Source organism: Lepus europaeus, chromosome 11 (genome assembly GCF_033115175.1).
Source record: "Lepus europaeus isolate LE1 chromosome 11, mLepTim1.pri, whole genome shotgun sequence".
Lineage (NCBI taxonomy): Eukaryota > Metazoa > Chordata > Mammalia > Lagomorpha > Leporidae > Lepus > Lepus europaeus.
In genome coordinates, this window is record NC_084837.1 from 114,457,716 (window position 1) to 114,471,088 (window position 13,373).

At 47.7% G+C, this 13,373-nt stretch overlaps 1 protein-coding gene across 1 annotated transcript in view; it reads right to left on the reverse strand.

Annotated features, from left to right (window-relative positions):
* Window positions 1-13,373, reverse strand: part of NEO1 (neogenin 1) — a 225,614-nt gene that overhangs the window by 105,046 nt on the left and 107,195 nt on the right. Inside the window, exons 6-7 of the mRNA XM_062206680.1 lie at window positions 2,062-2,216; window positions 727-847 (exon numbers count right to left, since the gene is read on the reverse strand). Of these exons, the coding sequence (XP_062062664.1) occupies window positions 727-847; window positions 2,062-2,216 (276 nt within the window). The remainder of the gene's footprint in view (window positions 1-726; window positions 848-2,061; window positions 2,217-13,373) is intronic.

Here is a 13,373-nt window from a genome sequence, read left to right on the forward strand (position 1 = left end):
CTCAAGTTACAGTGTGGTTCTTCCCACCTGACTCTGGTTGATACAGGGAGAAGGTTTTGTTTTCTTTATATTTCTCAATATTGTCTGAATTTTTTGTTAGAGACTTTTTTTTAAAAGTGATATTTAGAAAAATCAAGTTAATTTTATTTGGGGGAAAACTGAAGACAATTCAATGCAAAGTGATCATTACCTTAAGAAGTTTCTCTGGGACCAGTGTCATGGCACAGGGGGTGAAGCCACTGCCTGCAATGCCCTCATCCCATATGCCAATCCAGCTCCCTGCTAATGTGCCTGAGAAGGCGAAGATAGCTCAAGGGCTTGGACTCCTGACACCCACGTGGGAGACCCAGATAGAGTTCGAGGCTCCTGGCTTCAGCCTGGCCCAGGTCCAGCAGATGGAAGATTTCTCTCTCTCCCTCTCTCTTTGTAACTCTTTCAACCAAATAAACAAATCTTTTAAAAAAAATTGTGAGATTAAAATGACTGAATTCCAACAAGCATTCGTCTAAAACTCTGTATTTGTTCAGCTTTCTTTAATACCAATTTCTTGTCATTACCCCAAATTGTGTTTGTAGGTCACTGAAGTGATAAAAATGATTTAGACCGCTCTTCCTTTCTCTTAGGCCCCAAGACACAAAGCCTGCGGGCCGCGGGGGCCGCCGTGCCAGCTGCTCACACACAGTCCCTGCAGCGAGGCGCCGCGGTCCTGCTGCCTCCACCCCTTACCATGCTCCAGGATGATGAGCTGGGCTCCAGCCTGCGCGTTCCCAGCGTCGTTCTCAGCGATGCACTGATAGAACCCTTCATCCGACTTCACCAGCCCTAAAACCTGAAGGTTGTGTTCCTTCTGAGGAGAAAACACACACAAGTTTATGATCTGACTGAAGAGCACTTCTGAAAACCTCAAGAGTATGCATTTTGGGAGGAAAAAAAAAAGATGCTATGACTCAATCACTGGTTACTGCCTGTGTGCCCACGGACTGAATTTTCTGTCAAAGTACTGGGACGCACTTACTTAACTGACGAGGACAGTAGATTCTGTGACTCACAATGAGAACTGCAATGCTCACAGAAAGTCAGACTGTAAACTTGATCTTTACTTGGAAAAACATTTAGCAAACAACACCACGTGACCACAGTAACAGTCTGAATTTGGGAATTGAAGGTATTATTGTCCTCAGATTATCAGTAATGTCAATAGTTCTAACAGTTCCACTCTAATAAATTAAATGAGGTAGTTAACACAAGAGTTTTCTTTAGACTACAAAGTTCTGTATGAATGCCCACTATAGTTATTCATGTAACAAATAGGACTTCAAAACAGTGAGCATATATGGATAAAGAGTAAAGAATGTTAATTTAACCATAGCAGATTGCTCTTTCATATTAAATATTTGAATTTGTAACATGAGATTATACATTTCAAAAGCAGAAAATATGTTCCTACTAAGAGTGAACTACTTGCATGACAAATTGATAATGAGACAGTAAGTCTCCAAAACACTGATAAATTCTGATCATGTTTATGTATGCCATGTCAGAGAGACCTTACACATATCATTAATCCTTTCTATACTGAAACCTAGACACTGTCATTACTAGGATGTTAGCTAACGATGGCAATACTAGCAGACAGACCAACTAATACATAAAGGCTCTTCATTGTGTCCACCTCGGACACTGAAGGGTCTGGGCACCAGTCTATGATTTTTGGTGAAGTTTTGTACAGTCTGTTGCACTCTTAGTTAAAACATCAGGATCATCTTTTCACACTTTCAGGGAGCGATTTCTGCTCCCTGACTGGGTAGCTGGAAGACAAGTGGGGCGGTGCTCACAGCACCATGGTGCTACCACTGCACTCCACATGGCCTCCCACGGACCGCCAGGACGCTCCTGGGCAGAGCACGCCCACAGGCCAGGGAGGACTGCACGCCAGGTGGCTCCTGCTGTCTTCACGTGCAGGACGAAGCAGCTGTGCAGAAGGTCACTGCTCTCCGGTGATCACATTTCAGGACACCTTCAGGTCTCAGAAAGCAGTGCCCTTCTCGGGAAGATACTTACTACAATCTTGAAGTAATCACTTGGGATCACCATGTCCCCATTTTTGACCCACTTCACAGTTGGCGCTGGTTTCCCAGTCACTTCACACTCGAACACGATATCCATGGACTCGTGAGCATACAGACTGGCTGGCCGCCTCAGGAACGCAGGGGGAGCTTGAAGAGAGGAGAAAACCAGGATGTACTAATGACAAAAGCAGGCCCCTATTCATATTTCGACCAGTTTTTAAAATAAGACACAAAGAATTTTTCTTTGAAGACTTCACATTTTTTTTTTTTAAATTTTTTGACAGGCAGAGTGGACAGTAGAGGGAGACAGAGAGAAAGGTCTTCCTTTTGCCGTTGGTTCACCCTCCAATGGCCACTGTGGCCGGCGCACTACAGCTGGTGCACTGCGCTGATCCGATGGCAGGAGCCAGGTGCTTCTCCTCGTCTCCCATGGGGTGCAGGGCCCAAGCATTTGGGCCATCCTCCACTGCACTCCCTGGCCACAGCAGAGAGCTGGCCTGGAAGAGGGGCAACTGGGACAGGATCGGTGCCCCGACCGGGACTAGAACCCGGTGTGCTGGCACCGCAAGGAGGAGGATTAGCCTACTGAGCCATGGCGCCAGTCTGACTTCACATATTTTTATAAAAGCATATAGCAAATATATACTAAAAAACATGTTAGAAACATACTGTCTTTAAAAATTGATTTTCTGATGTAATTAACTGTTATAAATTAACTATTATAACTTCTCAGTTTCCCTAGCTCCTTGTTGAGAGTTATTTACGAGGCTGATTATATCGGAAAAAAGTGAAAATACAAACATTACAAGCTCTATTAAAGTATACAGTAAAAACTACTTCCCTCAGAGTCAAATCATTTTAGCACAGCCACAATTGAACCTCAAGGACTTGAGGCCAACGAGCAGTGACAACAACCAAAAATACAACAACCGTCACCAGAGAGACCGTCACCAGTTCCTGCACAACGCACTCTTCACTAGATGGGTGGGAGGACCCTGACAGGACCCTTGGGGGACAGATCAGAGTACTTGGAAAAGCCAGACTTCCAGTATCTCCCAATCCCTTTGCTCCACAGATGTAAACTGCTAACTCATACACAACAGATTCACAAGACTGTTAATTCCAAGAGATGAAGTAGACCATCTAGACCAATCTCCCACTGAATGCTTCCGTTTTCTCTATAATGTTCCTGAAAAAGGGTCTTACTGATCCCTGCTGGGCGATTTCACAAGGTAAGGAACCCGTCTCACTGAGCAGCCAGCCCGCTGGAGGCCAGTTCCAGCAAACGACAGCGGCAGCAGCCGTGCTTACGGCTGAGCTACCAAGGGCGCAGCCTGCTGGGCTTGTGTTGCATCTGTAGCAACCTGACATTTTAATGATACACGATCTTTCTTTCATAAACGTGGTTTATCTAAATGTTCATTAATGTTTTATAAATCTGTTTATATATACTTTGCTAGGTATATACCCGAAGAATTTCATTTTTTTAAAAAAGATGTTATTTATTTATTTGAGAGGTAGAATTACAGACAGTGAGAGGGAGGGAGAGAGAAAGGTCTTCCATCTCCCTAAATGGCGTTAACGCCCGGAGCTGCGCCGATCTGAAGCCAGGAGCCAGGAGCTTCTTCTGGGTCTCCCACACGGGTGCAGGGGTGCAAGCACTTGGGCCATCTTCCACTGCTTTCCCAGGCCACAGCAGAGAGCTGGATTGGAAGAGGAGCAGCCGGGACTAGAACCAGTGCCCATATGGCATGCTGGTGCTTCAGGCCAGGGCTTTAACCCGATGCGCCACAGTGCCAGCCTCAGAATTTCACATCATTTTGGTGCTACTGTAAGCGGTACTTTGAAAACTCTTTAATTTCCGATTGTTCTGCGCTAATCTGCAGAGGTCTGACTCATGTGTATTAACCTTCTACCCCATGACCATACTAAACACACTCATTAATTCTACCAGCTTCTGTAGAGACACTTTGGGATTGTCCCCACAACCGTGTTCTCTGTGAATGGAAACAGTTTTATTTCTTCATTTCCAATCTGCTTTTCTTTAAAGATGTTCTTCTTCCCCACTGTTCTGGGTAGAGTCGGGCAGGCCCTGGGAAGAAGTTCCAAGTGGCGACATAACACAGGCAAATGAAGACTCAGAGGATGGAGAGTAGGCACAAGCCTTCCTCATGAAGGGAAATATTTATTTTATTATTTACCTGAAAGAGTTACAGAGAGAGTTAGAGACATAGAGAGAGGTCTTCCATCCGTTGCTTCATTCCCCAAATGACTACAACAGCCAGAGCTGAGCTGATCTGAAGCCAGGAGCCAGGTGCTTCTTCTGGGTCTCCCATACAGATGCACGGGCCCAAGGACTTGGGCCAACTTCCACTGCTTTCCCAGGCCACAGCAGAGAGCTGGATTGGAAATGGAGCAGCTGGGTCTTGAACCAGTGCCCATACGGGATGCCGACACTGTAGGCTGGGGCTTTACCCACTGCACCACAGCGCTGGCCCCAGAACATATAATGCGATACCCTTTCCAATACTGACCAGTCATGTGTAGTGAATTATCTACAGACACACTCTGCTGCATTTTCAATTAGAGTGTTCGCAGTTTTCTTATCTAAGACTTTTTCCTACAAGAATAGCTATCAATTTATGGCCTCTCAGCTCCAAAGCAACTATTTTTTTTTTTTTCAGTGATAGATGCTGACAGTCGAGCTGGCACTTTGTACCCAGCGAGGGCACAGGGCTCCTCTTCCAGGTGGGAGTACCGAGCGAGGGCACAGCGCTCCTCTTCCAGGTGGGAGTACCCAGCGCAGGGCATAGGGCTCCTCTTCCAGGTGGGAGTACCCAGCGAGGGCACAGGGCTCCTCTTCCAGGTGGGAGTACCCAGCGAGGGCACAGGGCTCCTCTTCCAGGTGGGAGTACCCAGCACAGGGCACAGGGCTCCTCTTCCAGGTGGGAGTACCCAGCACAGGGCACAGAGCTCTTCTTCCAGGTGGGAGTACCCAGCGCAGGGCACAGGGCTCCTCTTCCAGGTGGGAGTACCCAGCGAGGGCACAGGGCTCCTCTTCCAGGTGGGAGTACCCAGCGCAGGGCACAGGGCTCCTCTTCCAGGTGGGAGTACCCAGCGAGGGCACAGCGCTCCTCTTCCAGGTGGGAGTACCCAGCACAGGGCACAGGGCTCCTCTTCCAGGTGGGAGTACCCAGCACAGGGCACAGGGCTCCTCTTCCAGGTGGGAGTACCCAGCGAGGGCACAGCGCTCCTCTTCCAGGTGGGAGTACCCAGCACAGGGCACAGCGCTCCTCTTCCAGGTGGGAGTACCCAGCACAGGGCACAGCGCTCTTCTTCCAGGTGGGAGTACCCAGCGCAGGGCACAGGGCTCCTCTTCCAGGTGGGAGTACCCAGCACAGGGCACAGCGCTCTTCTTCCAGGTGGGAGTACCCAGCACAGGGCACAGGGCTCCTCTTCCAGGTGGGAGTACCCAGCGAGGGCACAGCGCTCCTCTTCCAGGTGGGAGTACCCAGCGCAGGGCACAGCGCTCCTCTTCCAGGTGGGAGTACCCAGCGAGGGCACAGGCCTCCTCCTCCAGGTGGGAGTACCCAGCACAGGGCACAGGCCTCCTCCTCCAGGTGGGAGTACCCAGCGCAGGGCACAGCGCTCCTCTTCCAGGTGGGAGTACTCAGCACAGGGCACAGCGCTCCTCTTCCAGGTGGGAGTACCCAGCGAGGGCACAGGGCTCCTCTCCCAGGTGGGAGTACCCAGCGCAGGGCACAGCACTCCTCTCCCAGGTGGGAGTACCCAGCGAGGGCACAGGCCTCCTCCTCCAGGTGGGAGTACCCAGCGAGGGCACAGCGCTCCTCTTCCAGGTGGGAGTACCCAGCGCAGGGCACAGCGCTCCTCTTCCAGGTGGGAGTACCCAGCGAGGGCACAGGCCTCCTCCTCCAGGTGGGAGTACCCAGCGCAGGGCACAGCGCTCCTCTCCCAGGTGGGAGTACCCAGCGAGGGCACGGCGCTCCTCTTCCAGGTGGGAGTACCCAGCGCAGGGCACAGCGCTCCTCTTCCAGGTGGGAGTGGTGGCTGCTGGACCCAATGACGGTGGCCCTGTCTCCAGCAGGTGGCTGCTGCACACCTGGGGGAACTGCGGCCTCATCATCAGTCAGGCTCACCGCGCGCCAGCAGGCGGTCTCCTGGGCCCCAGCTGGGGCCCTTGCCGAGCTACAAGGTCTGAACACAGTCTTGAGTGTGGGAAGTCTCTTCCAAGCGTGCTACTTTTCTGGATTCTCTTCCTGCACTCGGGCAGTAGCAGTAAGTGATCCTCACGGCTGCAGTTCTGTGCTCCTGAGTAAACTTACCCCTTTGCGAACACATTTTAGCGTGGCTTCTGGCCCTTGACTGACGCAATAAACTACCATTCCCCTTTCCTCTACGTGCTACCAGGGTTTCTTCTCGGTCTTCTCTTTCACCTTCGACTTAAGGGACTGATTGCTGGACCAATGTTTAAGCTTCTCCTGTGGTCAGGTTTGTCAATCCTCTCCACACTGGTGTCTCTCTATTCCACTACTACTTTTACCTCAAAGGCTTTCCCTGCTTCCGGAGCTCTATGACCACGTTCGCTCACAACAATCGGATTGTTCCGATTATCTTCGGAACAATCCAGACTCCCTAAGCATCCGGCTTGGTGTTAGTCACAATGAGAAGAACTAATTTCAAAGAGTTAACATCATGTCATGTCGCAGGACTGCAAACTTACCCTGTGGCTATGCTGCCATCTGTAAACACATTTAGAAGCATATTGTTTCCTTTTTCTTTCCAGTCTTAGGAATTACTCTGTAAATTTCTTAATGTACAACACTCATGTACATTCAAACAAGTCTAGCTTCAACCTCAAGGCCCCCGTCCTGTTTTCTCCCTTCCCTGCAGGTAGCCATTGTTATTTCTCACGTGTTACCCTTCAGATAGGGGCCCGTGAGCAGAGGAGCCCCAAGGCTGCCTGCAGTCTTCGTGCACAGCCTCCCACCACCCAAGATCCAGCCCCTTCCACGTAGGTCCAACGTGGCTGCAGGCTCCACGTCCACTCTCCTGGTGCACCTGAGTGTCACTTCCCATGCACGCAGAAGTGCCATGACAACCAGGGGCGTGCTGCACTCCCCGTGGAAACGCCAAGACATCTTCCTGGAGATCGCCATGTGCCCTGGGGCTGTACCATCTAATATTCAATCAGGGCACCGCTCCCTGCCCTCCCCCCAACCCTGGTAGAGCCACTCTTTCCTCAGGGAGGGAGGGTGCACGTTCACCTCTGAACGTGCTACCTCTTAAATAACTCCTTCCTGCTGCACTTTCGTTTACATCTCTGCCATGAATTCTCTCATGCCCAGACAGGAACTTGAAATAAACCTTGCTGTGTTCCCCACACACTTCCAGTTTTAAACTTAGAAGCAAGCAAGCAAGCGCACATGCATGGACACACAGAGAGAATTTGTATTTAGATTAGAAACAGTAACACCAAATGCTCTTCCACCTTCAAAGCCTGAACTCTAACTACTGTGGCCTCACATTTCCAAGAACTGCACATCACTTGAGTCTAAAAGACTCAGGCTACCCCTAAGGTAGAGAAAGTAATTCTGGAAGATACAGCAAAATCCTCTTAAAATTAAATTTATATAATTTTCACGTGACTTTTTAGCAAATAAACTTTCAAAGACTACTACAAAAAAAAATCATCGCACTGTTCATTTATGGTTCTCCTCTCACAAATTAACAAAATAATGCCCTTAAAATGTTCTTTTGGGCTCTAACTACTCTGTATGTAGTACTCACACCAATTACACACAATATAAGAGCAGATGTTTGTGGTGGGGAAGTTAAATTGATAACCAGAAAACAAATGAGTCAATTACCATGAGAAAATAAGGGTTGTAATGGAAGATTATGCATTCCATTTTGTTACCAAGAGATAATTGGGCTTCAAATCCTCTGTGACAGCTTCCTCTCCAGTCTCACACCATCATCATTACAGGAATAATTTTAATTGCTAAATGTACAAAGTAGAATTTAACACTAAAACACATTATACTTGCAAAATTCTTCCACTAGAAACATCACTTAATTCCACACTGTTACATAATGCTGGAAATTGCCACTCAATTCAAACAGAAAATAATACAGGGCCAACATCAATACTTGAAGGTTACTTTATTATGCTGTGATGTGGAAGATAACTGTTTTCATTTGTATTAGCTGTGAAATGCTGGCGTTTTTGTTGTTTGATTTTAAAGTCTTAAGTACTGAAATTCTTATTAAGCTCTTTAGAGAAGTAAAGCAATTTTGTCCATTTGTGCAAAAACTGCACATTCAATGTGCTTACAAGCTTGTCTTCAGTAATTTGCAAATTTATATCTTAGTGCTCAAAAAAAAAAAAAAAAAAAAAAGGCGCTCCTACCCCTTAGGCTGTTAGGAGAGCTGCCCTCCTCTGAAACCACTTCCCCTCTTCCCCACACTCCAGCTCCAATCACACAGCTGTACCCCACCCCACCACTGAGCTCACAAGGACCAATCCCGTGAATCTCACTTAAAAGCATTTCCCTGACCCAGAGGCCCTCAATTCTCCCCACTGCCTGACTGACCGTGGACATCCAGGGTCTAAACTGCAATGCGTGCTCAGGGCTCAGCCGTTCAATAAATGCTGATCCGACGTTTCTAGAAGTCCCATCCGTCAGCACCATCCCGAGGGCTAATGAGCGGTTCTGGATGAGAGCTTCTTCCAAGGATCACCGAGTTTCTGCCCATCACATTCCCTGTCTCTGACAGCCACTGATGTGCTTTCTGTGGTACAGATTACGGTGCTTTTTCCGGTGTTTTGTGTCCTCGGGGTCACACAGTATATTCTTGCTCTGTCTTTGAGGAGGGGGTCTGGCTTCTTTCACGCAAGCATGTGTACATGTATTGGAGATTTATTTTATTTATGTGAAAGGCAGAGAAAGAGGGAGAGGGAAGACAGACAGAGATTGTTACTCTCCAAATGGCCTCAGTGGCTGGGGCTGGAACAGGCCGAAGCCAGGAGCCTGGACCCCCTGTGTCTGCCATGTGTGTGACCAGGGCTCAAGTACTTGAGCCACCTTACCCTGCGTTCTCAGGCATGTTAGCAGGAAGCTGGATAGAAATGGAGCAGCCAGGCCTCCAACCAGCCCTCCCCGACTGGATGTCCGCAGATACGGGATGTCAGTGTCAGATGCAGCAGCTTAACCCACACTACCGCAATGCCAGCCTGGTGAAATGTGTTTTAAACACAGAAAAATGTTTGGAATGTTCACGTACCAAAAATACTAAAACCATTTCTCTCTGGGAAAGGGAAAGGTATTGACAGGTGGTTTGAGGCTTGGTGAGAAGGGGCGTTTGTGTTTTCAGTGTTCTTTTTCAGTTTTCTTGCCCAGCCCCTGCCCTGAGGCTGCTTAGGGAGTGAAGCTCGCTTGCTCTCTCTCTGCCTTCAAATAAATAAAATAATTCTCTAAAACACATACACACATGCTCGTTTTTTAAGATACATAACAGGACAACCAATATTTTTCTGAAACTTGTGTTTCCCTCTTAATATATAGCCACCTCTCTTTATATTGAATATTATTCAGGTTTTTAAATCTGAAAACAATGAAAAGGAAAATAGAGGAAAGAAAGCAAAAGATACTCTGTCGACAGGAAAAAAAAAAATACCATGGAGAAACAAAGCAGACCAACTTCAATCATTGAACTGTCAGTAAAAAAAAATTTTTTTTTTAAAAAGATTCACTTATTTATTTGGAAGCACTAGAGACCTTCCATCCTCTATTTCACCCCCTAGATGGACAGAGTAGCTGGGGCTGGGCCAGGCCAAAGCTAGAAGCCAGGAGCTTCAATTAGGTCTCCCTTGCAGGTGCAGGAGCCCCGAGTACTTCGGCCATCCTCCAGGCCTGATGGAGCTGGGTCAGAAGTGAAGCAGCTGGGACTTGAACCAGCACCCATATGGGATGCTGGCATCATGGGTGGTGGTGGCTTTACCTGCTATGCCACATGCTGGCCTCAATAAAATATTCTCTTTTTTAAAGATTTATATTTATTTGAGAGGTAGAGCAACAGACAGAGGGAGAGAAAGAGAGAAAGGTCTTCTGTCCGTGGGTTCACTCCCAAGTTGGCCCTAATGGCCAGAGCTGCGCCGATCTGAAGCCAGGAGCCAAGTGCTTCTTCCCAGTCTCCCATGTGTGTGCGGGGCCCGAGGGCTTGGGCCATCTTCTGCCTTCCCAGGCCACTGCAGAGAGCTGGACTGGAAGAGGAACAGCCAGGACTGGAACCGGTGCGCACATGGGATGTCGGTGCCACAGGTGGATGATTAACCTACTGTGCCATGGCGCTAGTCCAATAAAATACTCTTAAATGTTGTATTCACTGAATTTTATCTATACATACAGATAAATTCTTCATTCCTCACATTGCAACCATTGTCATGATTCCCACCTCACATGTGATATCAATAGTCCTGTTTTATATAAACAAAAAAGTAGTTGTGTGTATATATGTTTTATCTCCATATGAAGTGAATGTGGCAGGATGTTAAAAAGTTGCTAAGTATTCTAGTCCCGGTTGGGGCGCCGGATTCTGTCCCACTTGCCCCTCTTCCAGGCCAGCTCTCTGCTGTGGCCAGGGAGTGCAGTGGAGGATGGCCCAAGTGCTTGGGCCCTGCACCCCATGGGAGACCAGGAGAAGCACCTGGCTCCTGCCATTGGATCAGCGCGGTGCGCCGGTCACAGAGCACCAGCCGCGGCGGCCATTGGAGGGTGAACCAGCGGCAAAAGGAAGACCTTTCTCTCCGTCTCTCTCTCTCACTGTCCACTCTGCCTGTCAAAAAAAAAAATTTTTTTTAATGAAATTTTATATGTAGTGTGTGATCATGATAAAAAATGGGGGCTGGTGCTGTGTACAGGGAGTTAGAATCCTGGCCTGCAGTGCCAGCATTGCTTATGGGCTCGCCCATTTGAGTTCCACTTCTGGTCCAGCTCTCTGCTATGGCTTGAGAAAGCAGCCAAGGATTGCTGCCTCTCCTCTTTCTGAGTAACTCTTTCAAATAAATTAATTAATTAAAAAAAGACAACCCCAAAATTATCAAATAAGAACAGCTGAAGTTACAATAAATGTGAATTAAAAAGCAGAATAAGATAGATCTTTTCCCATTGCATCTACACAGATTCTAAAACTTGATTGTGGGCTGGCGCCGCGGCTCACTAGGCTAATCCTCTGCCTGTGGCACCGGCACCCCAGGTTCTAGTCCCGGTTGGGGTGCCGGATTCTGTCCCGGTTGCCCCTCTTCCAGTCTAGCTCTCTGCTATGACCCAGGAAGGCAGTGGAGGATGGCCCAAGTGCTTGGGCCCTGCACCCACATGGGAGACCAGGAGGAGGCAGCTGGCTCCTGGCTTTGGATCAGCATAGCACACCAGCCGTAGCAGCCATTTGGGGGGTGAACCAAGGGAAGGAAGACCTTTCTCTCTGTCTCTAACTCTGCCTGTCCAAAAAAAGAAAGACAACTAACCAGGTGTACAAATGTGCACGGGCCAGGACTTGCTAACGGTGGCACTCACAGTACTAAAACACAGAAACTACCACATGCTATTGAGGAGCCCACATCCACAAATACTGGGATACGACACAGCAGGGGCCAGCAAATAACTGTATTGGAATGTAGGCGTGTCCACGGGTTTAGGAACCATCTACAACTGCTTCTCTGCCGCAGGGAGGAGCTGAGTGGTTCTAACAGACAGACTTGCAGAACTGAAAAGACCCATCCGGTGCTTTAGGAGCGAGATTGCTCACTGTGCTGTAAGGCCGCTGTACACAACAACTCTGTAGCTCCTCACATAGAGACACAAGCATGCACACAACAGAAAAAGAAACGCTTGTTTAGGCAAGTTTGAAATATATAAACTATAAGATTAACTAATATTATTTCTGGGTGGTAAGCTTATAAATGACTTACTTCTTCATACTTTACAGTTTCATTTCTGTGGGAGGGGGACTATAAAAATCAATTATCCTAAGAAAGTGACGAAGGGTTACTTTCTAACACCAGAGTCCAGAGAAGTAGCTCTGTCATCGCATCACAACGGCGATGTGACTCCTCCAGGGCTCATCATCGCTGAGCTGCTTCGGAACGCCAACTCCTCCTCGCTAGGGATGAGAAGCTCGTTCTTCAGCACGTTCTGTTTGTCAACTGTGACTGCGTATTTATCTTTCACTCCGTAACACCCGTGAAGATTCTCCAAGTTGGCCTAGCACAGAAATATCTTTGTATGCTTCTTCCAAATGCAAACTGAAGTGTGTACTTTTAAAGATCCCGCATGGTAGCTGAGAGTGAGCATTTCCGCTCTGAGATGTTCCACAAATCGCTGAACTTGCTGCTCAATATAAGCACCAGCTTATGCGAGGCAGAATATCTGTCTCCCAAATGGATGACCTCACGGCGTACCAAGAGCAGACACTGAAAGGGGACATTTTTATCCATAGGACTTTAAAATAAATGCATTTAAAGCAGCTCTAGTTTGGATTCTCAGCATGTGTGAGCAATTCCAGACAACGTCAGAGAGAAAATACTCCTAACAGACTCCCACCTGCTACCGGCTGGACTAGGGATGTTTCACAAGGTCTAAGGGATTGGGCGGGACAGAAAACAGCCCTCCTCCGTGACGTGGGCAGGCACTGCTTTGTGACACTTGTTTCCAGGACAGACACACAGATACATGCACTGAATCACAGCGTAAAAACGCACTCCTTACTTCTTGTACAAGTATCTAAGAGCTACTGAGAAAGACACAAGACACCAACGAGGGGGCACAACACTGTATGAAGGAGCAAACCTAGGAACTGGAAGTTCTGGGCTTGTAGTTCAGGCTTTGCTTTCAAGCACGTTCTGTGTTCTTGGAGAAGTCAATTTTCATTAAAGGGATGCAAGTCATAATTATATGTAAAAATACAATTTAATACAAAAAATCTTTAAAGAATCTGGCAGGTATATCTATATAATGTAAAATGTGACAATGCATGAACTGTATCTTGGGAATAAAATAAAAATTGCATGATATTATTTCTACTATAATTAAATTTCTTGGCAAGTCAAAATGGCTCAGAATTCCACTACTCTAATGTTCCAATTTTTCAAAACACAGCAGCAACTATTTTCAGCAACTTAGGAAAAGAGTTAAAGGGGGAGATCGGCTTAGGGATTTTCAGGAGCTGTATCACTCAGTGGGTTAACAACAACCCCTTTACCAGCTGTAAGTCTGGCACTGTAACACA